The sequence below is a fragment of the Oryctolagus cuniculus genome, chromosome 8 (assembly GCF_051225735.1).
Source record: "Oryctolagus cuniculus isolate XC-2025 breed Fujian yellow rabbit chromosome 8, ASM5122573v1, whole genome shotgun sequence".
Classification (NCBI taxonomy): Eukaryota; Metazoa; Chordata; class Mammalia; order Lagomorpha; family Leporidae; genus Oryctolagus; species Oryctolagus cuniculus.
In genome coordinates, this window is record NC_142874.1 from 56802470 (window position 1) to 56820941 (window position 18472).

Consider the following 18472-nt stretch of genomic DNA (forward strand, 5'->3'; position numbering starts at 1 on the left):
GTCTGAAAAACGTTTTCATAAATAATGCATATATTGTAAAAATTTGACTTGTAAACTAACCGGTCCATGTCCCCCCAGTATTCATTGTACAGACTCACCATACAGAGATAGCACCTTTTGGTAGAAATTGGCATGCTAAAGCATGAAACGTCTTTTACCCAAGACAAATAGGATTTTTTTAAGAAGAAGAAGAAAAGGAAGAGGACAAAGAAATATCACAATTTTGTCCAAACCCAAACAAAGGAGTGAGGAGGTAGAATTATATTAATTAGCTCCACGTGCTGAGGTGTTCCTGTAAATCTTGCTAATTAAGAGAAATCAAAAGTGCAGGATAGCCCTTTCTTATCTTCAAAGAATGAAGATGAAAGAAGGCAGAAAAAGGAAACCTCTTTACTTGTCCTGTTCTTTAAAACAGAACCAACCCCAAGACAATCTGCTTGTGCTCCTAGGAGGGAGACCCAAGTATTTACAGGGGGGGAGGGGACGGAGGCTGTCTGAGCAGCTTAATTGGAAGCAAGTTTCCCAATTTTATTAAATTCCTCCACCAACAAAATGCATTCAGAGATATCTCAAGTGAAACCAGCATTTAAGGACTATGAAAAGCAAGATGATTGCATGTTTGTGGCAGGAAAAAAAAGGGCAATTAAGAAAACAAGCACAGTTTCAAGTGCCATCTAAATAAAGGCGACCAGAAGTTGATTTAAAGTTTTTCTGCTGTAATTTGTCTCGCCTTTGTCGCGGCACGCTCGGAGAAAGTGAAGGCAGGAGATGGAGGGGTGGAGCGGGCGCGGGGAGGCGGGAGGGAGGCGCCAGAGGCGAAGGGCGCCCCTCTCCTCCGCCGGCCCCACCGGCCGTCTCCCCTCCGCCTCCTCCCGCTCCGGCGACCCCCGCCCCTCCCCCAGCTTCCTCCTCCTCCTTCTCTCTCGTCCTCGCCCCCCCTCTTCCTCTTCCACCGCGTTCCCTCTCCCAACCCTCCGCTCGCGCCCTCCCTCGCGTCGGTGACTCCATCAGCTTTTGATTTGGAAGAGCGCTGATTGGCTGGAAGCGATTCAACACACGCCGGGCCAGAGCTTTGTCTGAGTTGAAGTGAAGTTGTACAGATTTCAGCCCGGAGTCAGCAATCACGGGTGTTTAGTCTGCAGCCGAGCCGAGAAAGGGAGAAAGGATCGCCCCGGAGAGCCTCGCCGCAGACCCCGGCGGCGCGCTGCCATCGCTGGATTCCTCTCCACCAAGGCGAAGGCGCGCGGCGGGACGCGCTGCTTGCCCGGAGAGGGCACCGACCGCCGAGCTAGCTAGCGCAAGCCTTGGAAGCCGCGCCGAGAAGAGCTGGGAGTCGTGACACGGTGTGTATGAAACAAAAGTTTGCGAGCTGTTAATTGCTGTGCTGGATTCTTAGGAGACGCTTTCAAGTTTCAAGTGCCAAAGATAGCTTAGCTTTCTGGTGCCAAAGCAAGTTGGGGGGCATTGCTTTGCTGTTATAACTTGCTCTGTGAAGGGACTCTCATAAACTGACCATTGCACCAAATGAATACTAAAATGCACTTTAGATTTGTGTTTGCACTCTTGTTGGTATCTTTCAACCTCCGTGTCCTTGGCAAGAATTTGAAATACAGTATTTATGAGGAACAGACGATTGGATCAGTATTTGCAAGACTATCGGAGGATGTGGCTGATGTTTTATCCAAGCTACCTAATCCTTATGCCGTTCGTTTTCGAGCCATGCAAAGGGGAAACTCTCTTCTTGTGGTCAATGAGAATAACGGGGAGATAAGCATAGGGGCTACAATTGACCGCGAACAACTATGCCAGAAAAACTTGAACTGTTCCATAGAGTTTGATGTGATCACCCTACCCACAGAGCATCTGCAGCTTTTCCATATTGAAGTCGAAGTGCTGGATATTAATGACAATTCTCCCCAGTTTTCAAGATCTGTCATCCCTATTGAGATATCTGAGAGTGCGGCCGTTGGAACTCGCATTCCCCTAGACAGTGCATTTGATCCAGATGTTGGGGAAAATGCCCTCCATACGTACTCCCTCTCTGCCAATGACTTTTTTAATATCGAGGTTCGGACCAGGACTGATGGAGCCAAGTATGCAGAACTCATAGTGGTCAGGGAGTTGGATCGGGAGCTGAAGTCAAGCTATGAGCTAAGGCTCACGGCCTCGGACATGGGAGTGCCTCAGAGGTCTGGCTCATCCATACTAAAAATCACCATCTCAGATTCCAATGACAACAGTCCTGCTTTTGAGCAGCAGTCTTACCTGATAGAACTCTTAGAAGACTCTCCGGTGGGCACTTTGCTCCTGGAGCTGAATGCCACTGACCCAGATGAGGGCGCTAATGGGAAAATCGTGTATTCCTTTAGCAGTCATGTGTCTCCCAAAATTATAGAGACTTTCAAAATTGATTCAGAAAGAGGACATTTGACTCTTTTCAAGCAAGTGGATTATGAAATCACCAAATCCTATGAGATTGACGTCCAGGCTCAAGATTTGGGTCCGAATTCAATTCCAGCTCATTGCAAAATTATAATTAATGTTGTGGATGTGAATGACAATAAACCTGAAATTAACATAAACCTCATGCCTCCTGGAAAAGAAGAAATATCTTATATTTTTGAAGGGGATCCAATTGACACATTTGTTGCTTTGGTCAGGGTTCAAGACAAGGATTCTGGATTGAATGGAGAAATTGTTTGTAAACTTCATGGTCATGGTCACTTTAAACTTCAAAAGACTTATGAAAACAATTATTTAATCTTGACCAATGCCACGCTGGATAGAGAAAAGAGATCTGAATATAGTTTGACTGTAATTGCTGAGGACAAAGGGACACCTAGTCTTTCTACAGTCAAACATTTTACTGTTCAAATCAATGATATAAATGACAATCCACCCCACTTCCAGAGAAGTCGGTATGAGTTTGTGATCTCGGAGAATAACTCGCCAGGGGCATACATCACCACTGTTACAGCCACAGATCCTGATCTTGGAGAAAATGGGCAAGTGACATACACCATTCTGGAGAGTTTTATCTTGGGAAATTCCATAACTACCTATGTAACCATTGACCCATCAAATGGAGCCATCTATGCCCTCAGGATCTTTGACCATGAGGAAGTGAGTCAGATCACTTTCGTGGTTGAAGCAAGAGATGGAGGAAGTCCAAAGCAACTTGTAAGCAATACCACTGTTGTGCTCACCATCATTGATGAAAATGACAACGTTCCTGTGGTTATAGGACCTGCACTGCGCAATAATACTGCAGAAATCTCCATCCCTAAAGGAGCTGAAAGTGGCTTTCATGTCACAAGAATAAGGGCGATCGACAGAGACTCTGGTGTGAATGCTGAGCTCAGCTGCTCTATAGTATCAGGTAATGAGGAGAATATATTTGTAATTGATCCACGATCATGTGACATCTACACCAATGTGAGCATGGATTCTGTTCCCTACACAGAATGGGAGCTCTCTGTTATCATCCAGGACAAAGGCAATCCTCAGCTGCATACCAAAGTCCTTCTGAAGTGCATGATCTTTGAATATGCAGAGTCAGTTACAAGTACAGCAATGACCTCAGTAAGCCAGGCATCTTTGGATGTCTCCATGATTATCATTATTTCCTTAGGAGCCATTTGTGCAGTGTTGTTGGTTATTATGGTACTATTTGCAACAAGGTGCAACAGAGAAAAGAAAGACACGAGATCCTACAACTGCAGAGTGGCTGAATCAACTTACCAGCACCACCCAAAAAGACCATCCAGGCAGATTCACAAAGGGGACATCACCCTGGTGCCTACCATCAATGGCACTCTGCCCATCAGGTCACATCACAGATCATCTCCATCTTCATCTCCTACCTTAGAAAGAGGGCAGATGGGCAGCCGGCAGAGTCACAAGAGTCACCAGTCGCTCAACAGTTTGGTGACAATCTCATCGAACCACGTGCCAGAGAATTTCTCACTAGAACTCACCCATGCCACTCCTGCTGTTGAGGTAAGATCATGACCTGTATCAGTTCACTCACATTGTCAGCTGTTAATGCTCAGAAGTTGTATGTGTATTAGTTCTTATGCTCACCCCTAATAATTAGCAATATGGACAAAATACAAGTTATTGGGATACAAGTTTTGTTGTGTGTGTGTAGCAAGTATACACACTTTAGTATACTGTTTTATAATTTACTTACGTGTAAAATGTTTACTATCAAAAGAATGTGAAGGTTACAAGGGACTATCTCCTTAGAGTCCCTTGACTTCCTGGATTAAGATACTGGGGAGCCAAAAAGCAAAGCAACTTCCTTCATTCTTATGCTTATGCTCCCTACTGAAAAAAAATCAAAAACTGAGGCCTCAGAATCCCATCTCCGTGCCTGTTGCATTTGTACAAATATAAAAATTTCCTAACACTATTTTAACTAGATGTGTTATAATTTACAGCATATTCATGAGCTTTGATGACTGATAACTTTATCTAAATCCTTAAAGAAACCAATCCGTTATTTAAAAGGGAATTTGCTTTCAAAAAGTAGAAGTTGTATTTTTAGATCATCCTCATCTCACTGGGATGCATTTCCGTTGTATCTGGTGCTTGCCTGCTCAGCCTGCCACAGCCCAGCAGATGCAGTCTCTAAAATGAAGACCTGCTCAGTGACTTAGTATGAAAAAAGTTACTCTTTTTCTTTGCTCTAAGCCTGTGAGTATTTGGAGGTTTGTTTCCAGGAAATCAGTTCCTTCTGCTTGGTTCCAGCAGGTTTCCCAGCTTCTCTCAATGCTTCACCAGGGGCAGTATCAGCCAAGGCCAAGTTTTCGAGGAAACAAATATTCCAGGAGCTATAGGTATGAATTATTCTTATGTTACCCATTGAGTCTCAAGCCACGTAAATGCAGAGGACTAAAATCTATGTTTTCTTTGACTTATCTTTGCAGGTATGCCCTTCAAGACATGGACAAATTTAGCTTGAAGGACAGTGGCCGTGGTGACAGTGAAGCGGGAGACAGTGACTATGATTTGGGGCGAGATTCTCCAATAGACAGACTGCTGGGCGAAGGCTTCAGTGACCTGTTCCTTACAGATGGAAGAATTCCTGCAGGTAAGAGGCAGAGTTAGATAAATCTGTATCTGCAGATCTACTGCTTCACTAGTAAAATGAACTCCTTTAGGCTTGTATTGTTTTCTGTTTGAGCTTTGCACTAAAGTATTTGTAATCTGCACAATATTAGCAATAAGCAGAAACTGAAATGATTTCCTTCAAATTCATAGTAAGCAGTTGGTAGAGAAAGAGTAAACCTGAGCATTTAATAGGTCAAGAAGGAAGGTATGGGAGAGGAGAATGGAAAACTCAACCACTTCCCCCTCTCTCTACCCCAACCTATGCTGCCATAGAACCCTCTTGAGCAACTACGTAAAAATTACTGGGTGGTGTTTTTATTCAGTCTGTTTTGGTGCATTGTGGTGAACTGGACTATAATTTGGAGGCTGGGTTTCCTGTGCTGGGAACCAACTCACAAAGTCGGAGATTAAAATACAGTAAGAATGGTATACTTTAAGCACTAAAAATAAGGGAAAGAATGCATCTTTGTAGGTGGTAAGCACAGAATGGGTTTTTGTTTTGTTTTGTTTTTGCTACCTTTCATTTTGTGACTGTCCTATATTGAAATGAGGGGAATTCATAAGTACCCCCTGCTATTTGTAGATGATTCTATTAAGTCTTAAACCACGTTTTCCTTAGTGTCTCTTCCCTCTAATGGTGCAGTAGAAACTCTCTAAAGCAACCAAGTAAATATTGGCAACATCACTGTAGCAACCCTGTTCCTAAGGACAGCAATATTAAATCAAGCCTTTCCACCACATAGGAATATTTAGGGCTGTCTGTGTTTCTAAATTGCACAAGAGTTGATGAAGTGACTGTCACTGATAAATGAAAGAAAGGCAGAGCAGCACCCATCTTGATTCTGCTGCTATCTGTTTTCTAAATACAAGTAAGAGAGTGTAAGTAAACATGAGGGAGCCTAGGAAAGCACCAAAATTCAAGAGGAATCAGGAAGTAGGAACCCTTGATCTCTTCAGTTATGGTGGGAGCAGAGGCCCAGCAACAGCAGTATTAGTCGTACTAGCTGTGGGAGGTACTCACTGTGTCCCAGAGTTCACTGCTGTGCCTCGTGCTCTAGGTCCTTAGGGAACTCTGTACCTGCATTGCCTCTCCTAACCCTTTGGCACAGGAATTAGTAGCAGTGGTAATACAATAAATATTCAATTTTTTCAGATAATAAAATTAAAGTTTATAAAGTTTAGCAAATGAAAGCCAACTCAGGCAGTTTGTATGTGGTAGAGGTGAAATTTGATCCAACCCCATACTCTTAAACACAAGTCTGTCAATTTTTATGAAATAATAGGTGATTTGTTTTGATTTTTTGGTTTGAGTGGCTCATTTATTTTTATATTCTAACACTTACTAACCTCCATGAAACTACTCTAGTGTTGTTCATTTGATTTGGCCGTCACAACACTGGACACTATATCGTTGAGTGGATGAATGCACAGTAAGGACTTCCAGTGGCAGTGAGGACCACTTGTGTACCTTGCACTTTGCACTTTGTACTTTGCACAGGCAGCTGTAGTGTCATTGTCTTTTTTAAATTCCAAAAATCCCCACATTCAGCTTGAGGAGAATCTCTGGCAAGCCAGTGAATCATATATGTCTTAGACATTCTGTTCAAAGACAGCCAGTTTTATTATTCCTACTGTCATGTAAGATCTGGCTGCATTTCTATGATTCCATGGTGCTGACAGAGCCATAATTTTGAATATCAATCCCAAATACTGAAAAATGCAATTTCCCAAATTATATTATTTTATAAAACAATAAAATAACATAATAGGCATATTGTGCATTTTGAGATTTTTGTAAAATTTGTTCACTGAAATTTAAATTTATCTGCGTAGTTAAATGGAGAGTGTTTCTATTTAGAAAACATTGTCTTTTGTGAGATTAAATAATACCCCAAGTCCCTTTAAAGTATGAAATTGTATGATTCTAATAAGTAATCATAAATCTGCTTTGTTTTTAAATGATCAAGATTCCTCTTTTACTTTTTCCCATATTTTCAAAAGTATCTCTTCCATGTATGTTCATGGCAGGAGAGTTATCTAGCACTTGAATTAATAATAACAACAACAAATATTAAGGATAAAGATACTGTATAAAGTAGACATAGATAAATGCTTTAAATCCTGTTTATGGGGTGACTTTAGGCTCCATCCACATCACTTTTTTTTTCAAAATTAAAGGCTCATCTTTATGTTATTATAAATAACTGCTTTAGTATATAGATCCTCATATATAAATTAATTTCATGTTTGAACAGTCCACTTAATTCGGGTATATGGTGGAAGAGCTATTTTGCTGGCACATAACATTATCTTACAGCAGATTCTAGGTGGTAGACACAATTCTGCCCCATTAGCTGCCTGCCTACATGTGGGTGTGATCAGAGCTGTCTTTGAGGCGTGGAGCATCAGGCAGTTATCAGTGGTCCAAGTGGTAGATTCATGTTTGGCCAACAAAGATTTCAGTGTGCACATTGAGGAACTATAGAGGGTTAATCATCCATTATGAACAGCATATTGATGATGCTTTACTCATATTCCTGGCAACTTCTACAGGCACATTAGGCTTTAAAACTTGTGCTTTGTAAACTTATATTCCTAGGAAATATCCAAAGTAGAGAAAACTCTAAGTTCACATCTGAATGCCTTTAACAGGGGTCAGCAAAGTTTTTTGACACAAGTGTATTTTTAGGACATAAGTGTCCTTATTCCATCTATTTTTTTCCCTTAGACTGGACAAATATAGATTATGCTATTTTGCATTGCTGCCAAAGGGCCACTACAGGTCATTTGCTCTATGAATTCCCACACAAAATATTACGTTCTGATCAGTAAAATCAGCATGCATTTTTGTTTGTTGGCTTATGTTAGTTAACATACTTTCTTCCTTATTCATTCAGCTTTGAACTGTAACACTAAGCATGTGCCTGCAAAAATCTCCATTATCCCAATGTAAGAGCTGCACTACTATGATTTATAAAGGCTTTTGATTTTGGTTCTTGTAATGCTTTCTCTTTTTGGTGAAGCCCATTTTGCTTTTTGTCAATCTGCTATCTGTGACTACTTGTTTCAACATTCTTTTTAAAATTTTGCATTCTCTCCATTCTAATGGGTGATGTCCAAGCTCTGTTCTGGCCTTGCTCCCATGGTTGGTTTACTGCACCAACAGTCAAGTTAATATCCACTCTCTACTGCTCTTCCTTATGTCAAAGCTTTCTTTCATACAACTTGAACAACCCTTTCAGAATAGACTCATTTACATTCTTTTGGCTCAAAATCAGTTCTTGAGTCTTATTGTCCAGCAATACAGAACTGAATTCTTTATCTTAATATTCAAAGGCTACTGAAATCCACTCTTAGCTAATTAAGTATCAATTTTACCACGTTTGTGTCTTTTGCAAAAGCAGAGGCCTTCCTTCACAGCACACCCCCATCCTGAGCGCATGCTTCACTCCCCACCTGAACAATTGTCTTGGCTTCCCTTTTGTGTCTCCAGATCCTGGTACTCTCTCCAGGTTTGTGTAAAGCTGCTCTTTCTTTACTTCAGCTCCACTTCCATTCTTTTGTCTTTCCTTCCTATGCCCTCAGCCTCATCTACTTTAGCATTTTAACTGAATGTTTATGACTTCATTTGCTACACTAGACTCAGAACTAGATCTTCAAGGTTTTGACGGAAGGGTGCTTGTCACAGCATTTCACATACATCAAGATCTTAATATAGATAACTGGTGGATAACTTAATGCTTAATGCCTTCATAGAGGCAGGTGTAGGTTGTTCTGCTTTCTACCCCACCTAAAAGGTAGAGCCTAATGACAAAATTCACAGTCCTGTAGTGGGAAAGAAGAGTTAATGACTTCCACCGTGCTGTCATCCTGCCTCCCTACCCCGCAGCAGACTTAACCACCTTAAAGAGCTTTTAAGGAGTGACAGAAAGATTAGCTACTGGTACCACTTTCCAGTAAGTCCTGATCCCTGGGATGTGATATGGACCATTTGCGGAACTTATTACGTATACCATGAGGATGTATTAAACAGTTGAGTCTCCAAGGAAAAGGTTGAGAATATTAATGAAATTGCAAAAAATGACCTCTGTTTCACTACTGTTACTTATTGGAAAAGCAGATGCACACACACACACACACACACACACACGAGTTCCCATCCACTGATTAATACCCCAAATATTCAGAATGGTTGTGGTGGACTGAGAATGGAGTTGAAAGCTAGTTACCCCATCTAGGTCTCCCATATACCAGAACCCAATTATGTGAGCCATCACCACTGCCTTCCAGGATCCATATTAGCAGGAAGTTGGAGTCAGGAACCCTAGCTGGGAATCCATCCCAAGCACTCCTATATGGGACACAGAGATTTTTACTGCAAACAACCACTGTGTATTTTCATTTTTAACTTAATTCATTATTTTTAATGATTTATTTTATTTCAAAAGTTTAAAAGATGGGGAAGGAGGAAAGGAGGGAGAGATAGACAGAGCAGAGAGAGAGCTAGCGTGCTATCTTCCATCCACTGATTCACTCCCCAAATGGCTACTGGGGCTGGGCTAGGCTGAAGCCAGGAGCCTAGAACTTCATCCAGGTCTTCCACATGGGTTGCAGAGGCCAAGTACTTGGACCATCTTCTGCTGCTTCCCCAGGTCTATTATCATGAATAAAAAGTGGAGTGCCCAGACTTGAACTGGTACTCACATAAAATGCCAGTGACTTAAGTCACTGCACCACAATGCGGGGCTCTACTTCATTATTTTATAGTTAAAGCCCCACTTTTTTTTTGTGATGCAATTTTAAATAGCATTCACTGTTCAAAAAAAAGATCCCTGTGACCAAAATGATTTTTGAGTATGAGCTGTTAGATTTTGTTGCATTATACCATTAGTTATGCTCATTATTTTCATATTTCCAGAAAAACTTGATAAAATTCAAGAATATTAGAAGCCTGTGTGATTTTTTTTCTCCACATCCCTTATTAAACATTAAAGCCAAACAAAAGCAATCAAACAATCAAGCAAACAGCTAAGTCTTTCCCAAGCCTAAAACCACAGAGTTAAAGGCCAGAAAACAAATGAAGAGGTGTCAGCAGGTCTGTTCTCCTTCCTTATGACAGGATGTGAGTAAGACAACATAGCTCTCCTTTCCATTTGCAGAGACCCAGGGAATTTAAAAAAAAAAAAACAAAACCTTAAGCACTGTGGTAGTTATTTCACTGATGAGAAAACCTCATTGTTGTTAAGGTATTCCATTTATTTTCAACTCCCTTTGGTTTTGTGCACATCCAATGATCAAAAACAACAGTTTGTAAATATTTTCAAGTAGTAATAATTCATGAAGTCTTGAGGTAAATCATGTTTCTTTTTTTTAAATATGGTACGTTATTTCTTTTGAGATTTTTTTTAAGATTTATTTATTTATTTATTTATTTGAACGTCAGAGTTACAGAGATAGAGGAGAGGCAGAGAGAGAGGGAGAGGTCTTCCATCCACTGGCTTACTCCCCAATTGGCCGAAATGGCTGGAGCTGCGCCGATCCAAAGCCAGGAGCCAGGAGCCTCTTCCGGGTCTGCCACATGGGTGCAGGGGACCAAGCACTTGGGCCATCCTCCACTGCTATTCCAGGCCATAGCAGAGAGCTGGATTGGAAGAGGAGCATCCGGGACTAGAACCAGCTCCCATATGGGATGCTGTAGCTTCAGGCCAGGTCGTTAACCCACTGCACCACAGTGCCGGCTCCTCAATCATTTTTCATAGCAATGTCCATCCTCTCTTTTCACGCGGAATTGGTTGTCAGGATTTTCTCTGCATTTTCCCCGACTTTATTAATTTGTTTCTAAACTTCCTATTGATTTGGCTCTTTCCCTCTCTCAAATCCATTGCTCTCACTTTTTCCCTCAAATTATCCCTTTTTACAATAGAAATTGAGGTCCCAGAATTGAATTTCTTGGTGAAGTTAGAGAAGACAGTCATCTTGAAAGAGCAGTGATTTCTACACGTTTAAACAGAGACCACTACTTGTCTGCTTTTAAAAGTCAACATTATTTTCTCAGAAAGCATGTAGTAAATATCCACTCTGGGCAACAATTTTTTTTTAAAGATTTATTTGTTTGAAAGGCAGTTATAGAGAGGCAGAGAAAGAGGGAGAGAGGGAGAGAGAGAGAGAGAGAGAGAGAAATCTTCCATCTGCTGGTTCACTCCCCAGATAGCCATAACAGCCAGAGCTGTGCTGATCCAAAGCCAGGAACCAGAAGCTTCTTATGGGTTTCCCACGTAGGCGCAGGGGCCCAAGGACTCAGGCCATGTTCTACTGCCTTGCCAGGCTACAGCAGAGAGCTGGATTGGAAGTGGAGCAGCCAGGACTCGAACCGGCACCTAGAAGGATTGCCAGTCCCATAAACGGACACTTTGACAGGTGATGGGGATACTGCAATAAGCACAACAGGCAACTTCCCTGACAAGGGATTTGGTATTCTTTTAGTCATGACTTGAGCAATAACTTGAGAGGAAGAGGAATCTTGAATAGCCAGATTCACAAAAAATCCATTCCAAATTTTAAGTTTGGCTGAAATCGATCCGATTTTCTTTCAGATCTAAGAGAATTACTTTGTGTTTTTTACATTTTGTTGTTTGCTCTAAGATGAAATTATATCGAAGAGATCTAGTTCTCATCAAGAAAAACGGATGATTTGGGTGTATTTTACAAATCTACATTTCCTGATTGTCATGTAGTTTAGTTATCTTGTTTGCCACAAGTAGCGATTTTTTCCCTCTTTTTCTTTCCACCTTTCTTATATCATCTACCATTTTCTATGAATGTGACTACCTACATTCCAGTAGGGCATGAGTGTATCTGGAATAACTAAGGAACAGATTTTCTTTACATATTTTGATGACTTTTCCATATATTTGAATATTAACCTATTTTTAATCATTAAATGAGGACTTAACAGATGCCAGTGGTTGAGGATACTCTTCCCTGCTGTTTTAAGTAGCAAGTAAATAATTTATAAATGCTTTAAGAGAGATGAATGAGTATGATTACCTGATAGCTTATTCTATTTTCAGTGCCTCCATTAAAACTAAAGTGGGTCAGTTAGAACTCAAAAGAAAGTTTGAGTTTTAACTCAAGGACTGTCTGGTGGCATGCCAAAGTTGAGAACTTCACCTTGCAAGTCTAGGGTTTAGTGGGAAGTACCACTGTGTTCCTAAATCTGTATATAAGAAATACATGAAATTTGTATACCTTAAAATTAGAGAGAGAGAGAGAGAGAGAGAGAGGGAGGGAGAGAATTTAAGTATTTGTTTCATCAGCCACATCCTGGGTCTTTTGCCATCTATTTTTCTCATTACTTTAGTAGCTGGATATTTCTGAGAAGTACACAAATACTCTCCTGTATTTTATAAGCAAGGAAAAAAAATACACTAGCAGCTGTGGTTTAGGGAGGATCCTAAAGTTAGTATTCAAATTAAAACCATAATTACAGACCGTCTAATGTAGGGTAACAATGGGCTAGCTGTGAGGGTAGTCGTTGGAAACTTTCTCTTTGAATGAGCTGGCATCTCCCTGGCCTGCCGGATCACGCCCCGTGCACTAACGAATGCTTGCCGGTTTCCTTGCAGCCATGAGGTTGTGCACGGAGGAGTGCAGAGTCCTGGGGCACTCGGACCAGTGCTGGATGCCGCCGCTGCCCTCGCCGTCCTCTGACTACCGGAGCAACATGTTCATCCCGGGCGAGGAGTTCCCCGCACAGCCCCCGCAGCAGCCGGCACACCCTAGCCTCGACGACGACGCGCCGCCTGCAGAGTGCGGGGAGAAGAAGAAGAGCTTCTCCACGTTCGGCAAGGACGCCCCGGCCGACGAGGACACCGGGGACACCGGCACGTCCTCGCTGCTCTCGGAAATGAACAGCGTGTTCCAGCGCCTGCTGCCGCCTTCCCTGGACACCTACGCCGAGTGCGGCGACGCGGAGCGGGCCAACTCCCTGGAGCGCCGCAAGGGACCGCTGCCCGCCAAGACCGGCGGCTACCCGCAGGGCGTGGCGGCCTGGGCGGCCAGCACGCATTTCCAAAACCCCACCAGCAACTCGGCGCCCGCGCTGGGCGCGCACTCCAGTGTGCAGCCCTCTTCTAAATGGCTGCCGGCCATGGAGGAGATCCCGGAGAACTACGAGGAAGATGACTTTGACAATGTGCTCAACCACCTCAACGATGGGAAGCACGAACTCATGGACGCCAGCGAGCTGGTGGCGGAGATTAACAAACTGCTGCAGGACGTGCGCCAGAGCTAGGAGACTGCAGCTGGGCGGCTTGGTTTCCCTCTCTCTGGAAATGGGGAGACAGGAACACCCCGGGAAGAACTGGCGTGGCCAAATCGTTGCATTTATCATAAATGTGTCTGTGTATATTGAATATGAAATACCGTATTTTCGTATGTACACAATGCAAGTGTGATTATTTTAATCTGTATTTTAAAAATACATTTGTACCTTATATTTATGTGTAATTTAACAAACAAATTTTATTTTTTTACTCCCATGACAAACATGTCTTTCCTAATCATGTAGAAACTAGCCACTGCTCAGATCATCTGTTCACCCACCAAGCGTAATGGCACTGCTTAGATTAGTGATGTTGGGGAAGAATTAGGAGGCTGTGTGGTAGGAACAACCCCACGAAAGCATTATATGAGTCTGAGTTCCATTAAGTGGTCCTGCTTCTTTTTCAATGCTTTTTAAAAAACGAAATGTTATTAAAATTGTTCAAAGCTTTTGTTGTTATTTTTTTCTCACTGCTACTGCCCTATGCTAGCTCTGATAGTTCAGTTCTTGCAGTACCGTCGACCAATGCAGTGAAATTTTGTTTCAGGCCTGGGAACCATCTGGAAGCATATTTGTGAAATGCCTCTCAAATGAGTTCTTCCCAGACTATGGTGAACACAGGAGCAAAGTCCCGGTTTCCTGACTCCCAGGTCCCTACTTTTCCGTGGCAGCACACTGGCTTGTTCTTCAGAACACTTCTCCTACACTGATTGTCTACTTACAATTAAGCAAACGATGAATTTCATTCCGGGTTTGTAATAAGAGAGGGGACCTGAGAAAATGGCATTTGTCCCTTACATAGGTAGCAGTGTATATCTCAACAGCAGGAGGGATTACTGGACAAAGACAGTCACACTCCTGTCTCTCTGCTGGGGTAGCAAATGGAAACTGATTTGTTCTGATTCTATTCTAGTTGAATTTCCCCCCTTTCCTCTCACAAAACTTGAACATTTTTATCTTTTGCAATGTTATTTTTTTTTTGCTATGATTAATTTAGGTTTTGTCTCCAGTGCATGATGTCATATTTTTGCTTGTATTTTTAGTATATGAACGTTTATAAAATCACCTTTTTTGCTACAGCAATTCTGTGACATATGAGAAATTCTTTATTTATTGTGCTGTTAGCTCTCTGTGTGGAATGCCTTGGTAAGAAAGATCCTTATTATGACTATTATCATTTATGTCCAAGCTTCTATTAATATTATTTCTATGAATACACTATCTTGATTGTACTCTCCAGAAAATTTTGCTGTCAATGAAAATAAAAAGAAAATTAAAGTGAAGCTGAGGAGCTGTCTATAAGCCAGAGTCTTGTTCATATATAAACGTCCAAAAGCTTTGTATGCAACATACTCCTCCTGAGAGCCTGTAGGGTGTGTTAGAGAGGACCTTCAGCTGATCAGACAAACAAGACAACCACAGTGTGAGGAATGAGTTTGAGACCTACCTGTAGTGTGGGTCAAAAGAAGTGACTGTGTTCTAACTAGATTGAACAATGCATGTGAGTGTCAAGAAAAATAAATAAATAAATAATAGCTGCTAGGAAATTTCTCAGATTACAAAGGATACTTTCATGGAACATTTTGTATTAAATTTTGAAGGAAAAAGATGATTTCCTGATAATGTTTCCAAGATGGGAAAATATTCTCTTCCTTGGATTACTAGTACAGCACTGAAATACTAGGAACATTCAGTAAACCAAAACATGGCTAGAAATCAGATATTTGATTTCTCAGATGAGAACTCTCTTTCAAAAAGCACATTTTCCTTTAAAGGAAAGATTGCAATTACAAGTGAAATTTCAGTGTTTTCAGTAGATTACACATACAAATGGTAACCACATTTAAATATATTTCTCCTTTCAACTTCACTTCCTGCCAGTGCATAGTATCATTAACAAAAAAACTCCCATAACCTCCCTTTTTAATTTAAAGCACCAACAATAGTTTAAGAAGCAAAGCTGAAATTGATACTTTGATTAATGGGAAGTAAATAAAACGCAAGTTTGTATCCAACACAAAACCTTTGTATGTCCTGGTGTTCTGAGCATTGCAGGCTCTGAATGGCTGATTATCGTCTTCTCTATTCATTATTGGTCCCCATGTTCACAGCTAAGGGAACATTAGTACAATTTCAGGTTTTCACTCCTGTTGCCTTCACCAGTAATAACATTTTAGTGAAAACTGGGATGTCTGATGAAGACTTAGCGACCCAACTTCTCAAATTTATCTCGTCTTTATTGATCCCATACACCTCTTCAGTTTGAAACAAAAAACACTTAAATTTCTTTCTCCATTCATTATTTCTTAATGTCGCTGGCTCTATTGACTTACTTTAAATGTTTTCCAATGATAATCATCTGTTATGAGAATTATCTTCCAAAAATGAAATTTAACAGTGAATCTGTTACTTAACAAATTCTTATTTAAATGCTTTTGATACAATTATTAGAATTATCTTTCTTTAAATTCTTCAAAGTTATAACATTGTTACTCATTTCTCATTCATTTCTGTCTTGGTATTGACTAGTTGCTGTTTATAACTTTATTAGTCACTGAAATTCTTGCTCACATGCAAATCAGATTTATCTTTTCTCAATGTATAACTGTTAAGGTAAAAGATGAGTAAGTTATTGTCTTATTGGCATTGCTGATTAAATCACATTTATGCAAAGTGGTTCAGTTTCCTTGTTTTATTCTTTTGAAATGTACCAGTATCAGAAAATATTGAAAGCTGAATCTGAATTATTGACACATTAACATTCAAATAACTGTAACTATTTAAAAATAATTAATAATTTCATACTGATTGGTTGCATGAATGAAAAATGTGTTGTTTGACCTGGCAGCTTTCAATCATGCATGAACTCTCAGAAAGGAACAAAGGGTAGCGCTTCTCCCTCCCCCAAAATGACTCCCACACATGTAATAAACTTGTCTATCTTTTCTCCTGTTAAGAAAAACACTAACACTATTTAAAATGCTTTGATATTTTGCTTCCAATTCACTGCATCTTGGTAAAGTATCAATTATACACTGACACCTGGGTAAGCAATAAATATTTGTGTATCAAAATCAAGCTATATGAAACTCTTAAAGACTTATGTTGCTTTAAAAATAATTTCAAAAGTGCAAGCATTCCAAAAGAGTTTGGGTATCTGAATTCCTTAGTCAAGGCTTAAATTCACAAAACATAGCTGCCTTCATGTGTGTAAGCTGTCTCATGTTGTAAAAGTGAAGATGTCATACTAATAGTAATACATTTGTATTAATGTATCTCTGTGAATGATAAAAATAGTTCTATATGCTTGCTAAAATCAACATTCTACTCATAAATTAGGTTATGTGGGTCATGAAGAATCATCTGGTTAGTTTACTTTTTTTAAAAAAATAACTGAATAATACTCAGAGTACTACACTACAATAGAAAAACTTTATTGCCTAAGCTTTGTTTCATTCTTCATCTGCGTAACTACAGTCATGGTCTCCATATACAATTTTAATACCCAGAAGTAATGGGAACCTTTAACATAAGCTAAACAAAAGTACATTGCATAAATATGCAGTATACAATAGACAGTAAATAGAAGTGTATATGTGTCTTTAATTTATTATGTTTTTATTATATGATAGTTTGTGCAACTTGAGAAGCTAATAAAAAATTTTATGGGAAGCTGGCATTACAAAAATTGCTACCAAAATTTACATACTTTCTGACTTTTAAAATTGCAATAACACATTCTACTCTGGCACTTTAAAGTAATAGTTTTCTATTTCCTTTTATGACTTCTGCAAGATGCCCTTAATTCTTATTTGCTATCTCAGATTTTATCTCTTCATTTATTTATTTAATGGTACTCCTTGATAATTTATCATGCTGTCTCTATTTTGCAGTACTCCTCTCCAAATATTTACAAGGATATTGCTTGTTTTGTGACCACCTAGACTTTTACCAATTTTTGTCTTGCTTTTCTTTGGTATTGATACAAATAGAATGGCAAATTTATACAATCAAAAACAAAGGAGTATCAATTTAAATATTTCTGAGTGCATAGAAAGACCCTCCAGTAGAAAACTTCACTTCTTGAGAAAAGAAATATATTTTTTCCAAACATGAAACAGTTCTCTTTATGTATCAAGGGTTGAACTGGGAAAAAGGAGCTTGAAATTTTACCATAAGCCTGAGGGAAATGCAAGAAGAAAATAGAATATTCAGAGAAAAAAGTCCTCTTGCTACAGAAAAGAGATAACACAGCTAATTGTCGGGAGCATACAGCCCTAAGGGTGAATAAATTGAGAAGGGTAAAATGTCACAGGTCCACATCTTGATTTCCACCACCCAGTAAACTTTAGAAGAAGCTCTGGAACAAAGCTTTGAGGATGACACTTTTCCTTTCTCTGACCCTTGTGACACAAGAGTGCAGATGTAGATGGAAGTGGTGCTAAGGTTTCTGGGCCTCTGGGAACCATGGCACCTCTTCAGTGTCTTTGAATATACAGATAGCCAATAGGAGAGCCAGGCTTTCCTCCTTGCCTAAATGGGGGAGGGAGTGATGGTATAAACTCTACTGCATTTCAAAGTGATTTCATCTAAATGAGAGCAGACTTTCTAAAAGCCCCAAGTACATTCTTGTTTTATTAAAAGGTATATTCTGAGCTTAAAATAGCTAACCACAAAATATTCTGGACAAAAGCAGCATAGAATTTTCCTTGGGAAATAGGCCTTTGTGTTACACAATGTTTGGGGTGCTAAATTACCTACATAACGTCTAGTAAATCTTGTTACACGCAGTGTAATAAATCCCAAAAATGCAACCGAGATGTTTTATGAATTCCAGCCAGAAAAATATTTTGCCAGTCCCTGCCTTGATTTGTATTACTCTTGCAAACTCATATCTGGAGGCTGTCAGTGTGGATTTTGTCAGCTTCCTCCACAAATTCTTGGTAAAGCTGAGGGTGTTGGGTGGCAAATACACAGGCGGGAGGATTGTGATGAGCAACGAGGAGAAGGCCACAGGGGAAGAAACTCCACAGG

The 18472-nt window shown here is 40.3% G+C and overlaps 1 protein-coding gene across 2 annotated transcripts; it reads left to right on the forward strand.

Annotated features, from left to right (window-relative positions):
* Nucleotides 1–1029: 1029 nt before the first annotated feature.
* PCDH18 (protocadherin 18) lies at nucleotides 1030–16114 on the forward strand. 2 transcript variants are annotated; one of them, XM_008267437.5, is made up of 4 exons: nucleotides 1030–3999; nucleotides 4753–4841; nucleotides 4932–5095; nucleotides 12741–16114. In XM_008267437.5, the coding sequence occupies exons 1-4, from the start codon at nucleotides 1525–1527 to the stop codon at nucleotides 13406–13408; spliced, it is 3396 nt and encodes a 1131-aa protein (XP_008265659.1). In that variant the 5' UTR covers nucleotides 1030–1524; the 3' UTR covers nucleotides 13409–16114. The 2 variants fall into 2 exon arrangements, with proteins under 2 accessions (XP_008265659.1, XP_002716989.2); XM_002716943.6 differs by having other exon boundaries at nucleotides 1055–3999; nucleotides 4756–4841.
* Nucleotides 16115–18472: the final 2358 nt, after the last annotated feature.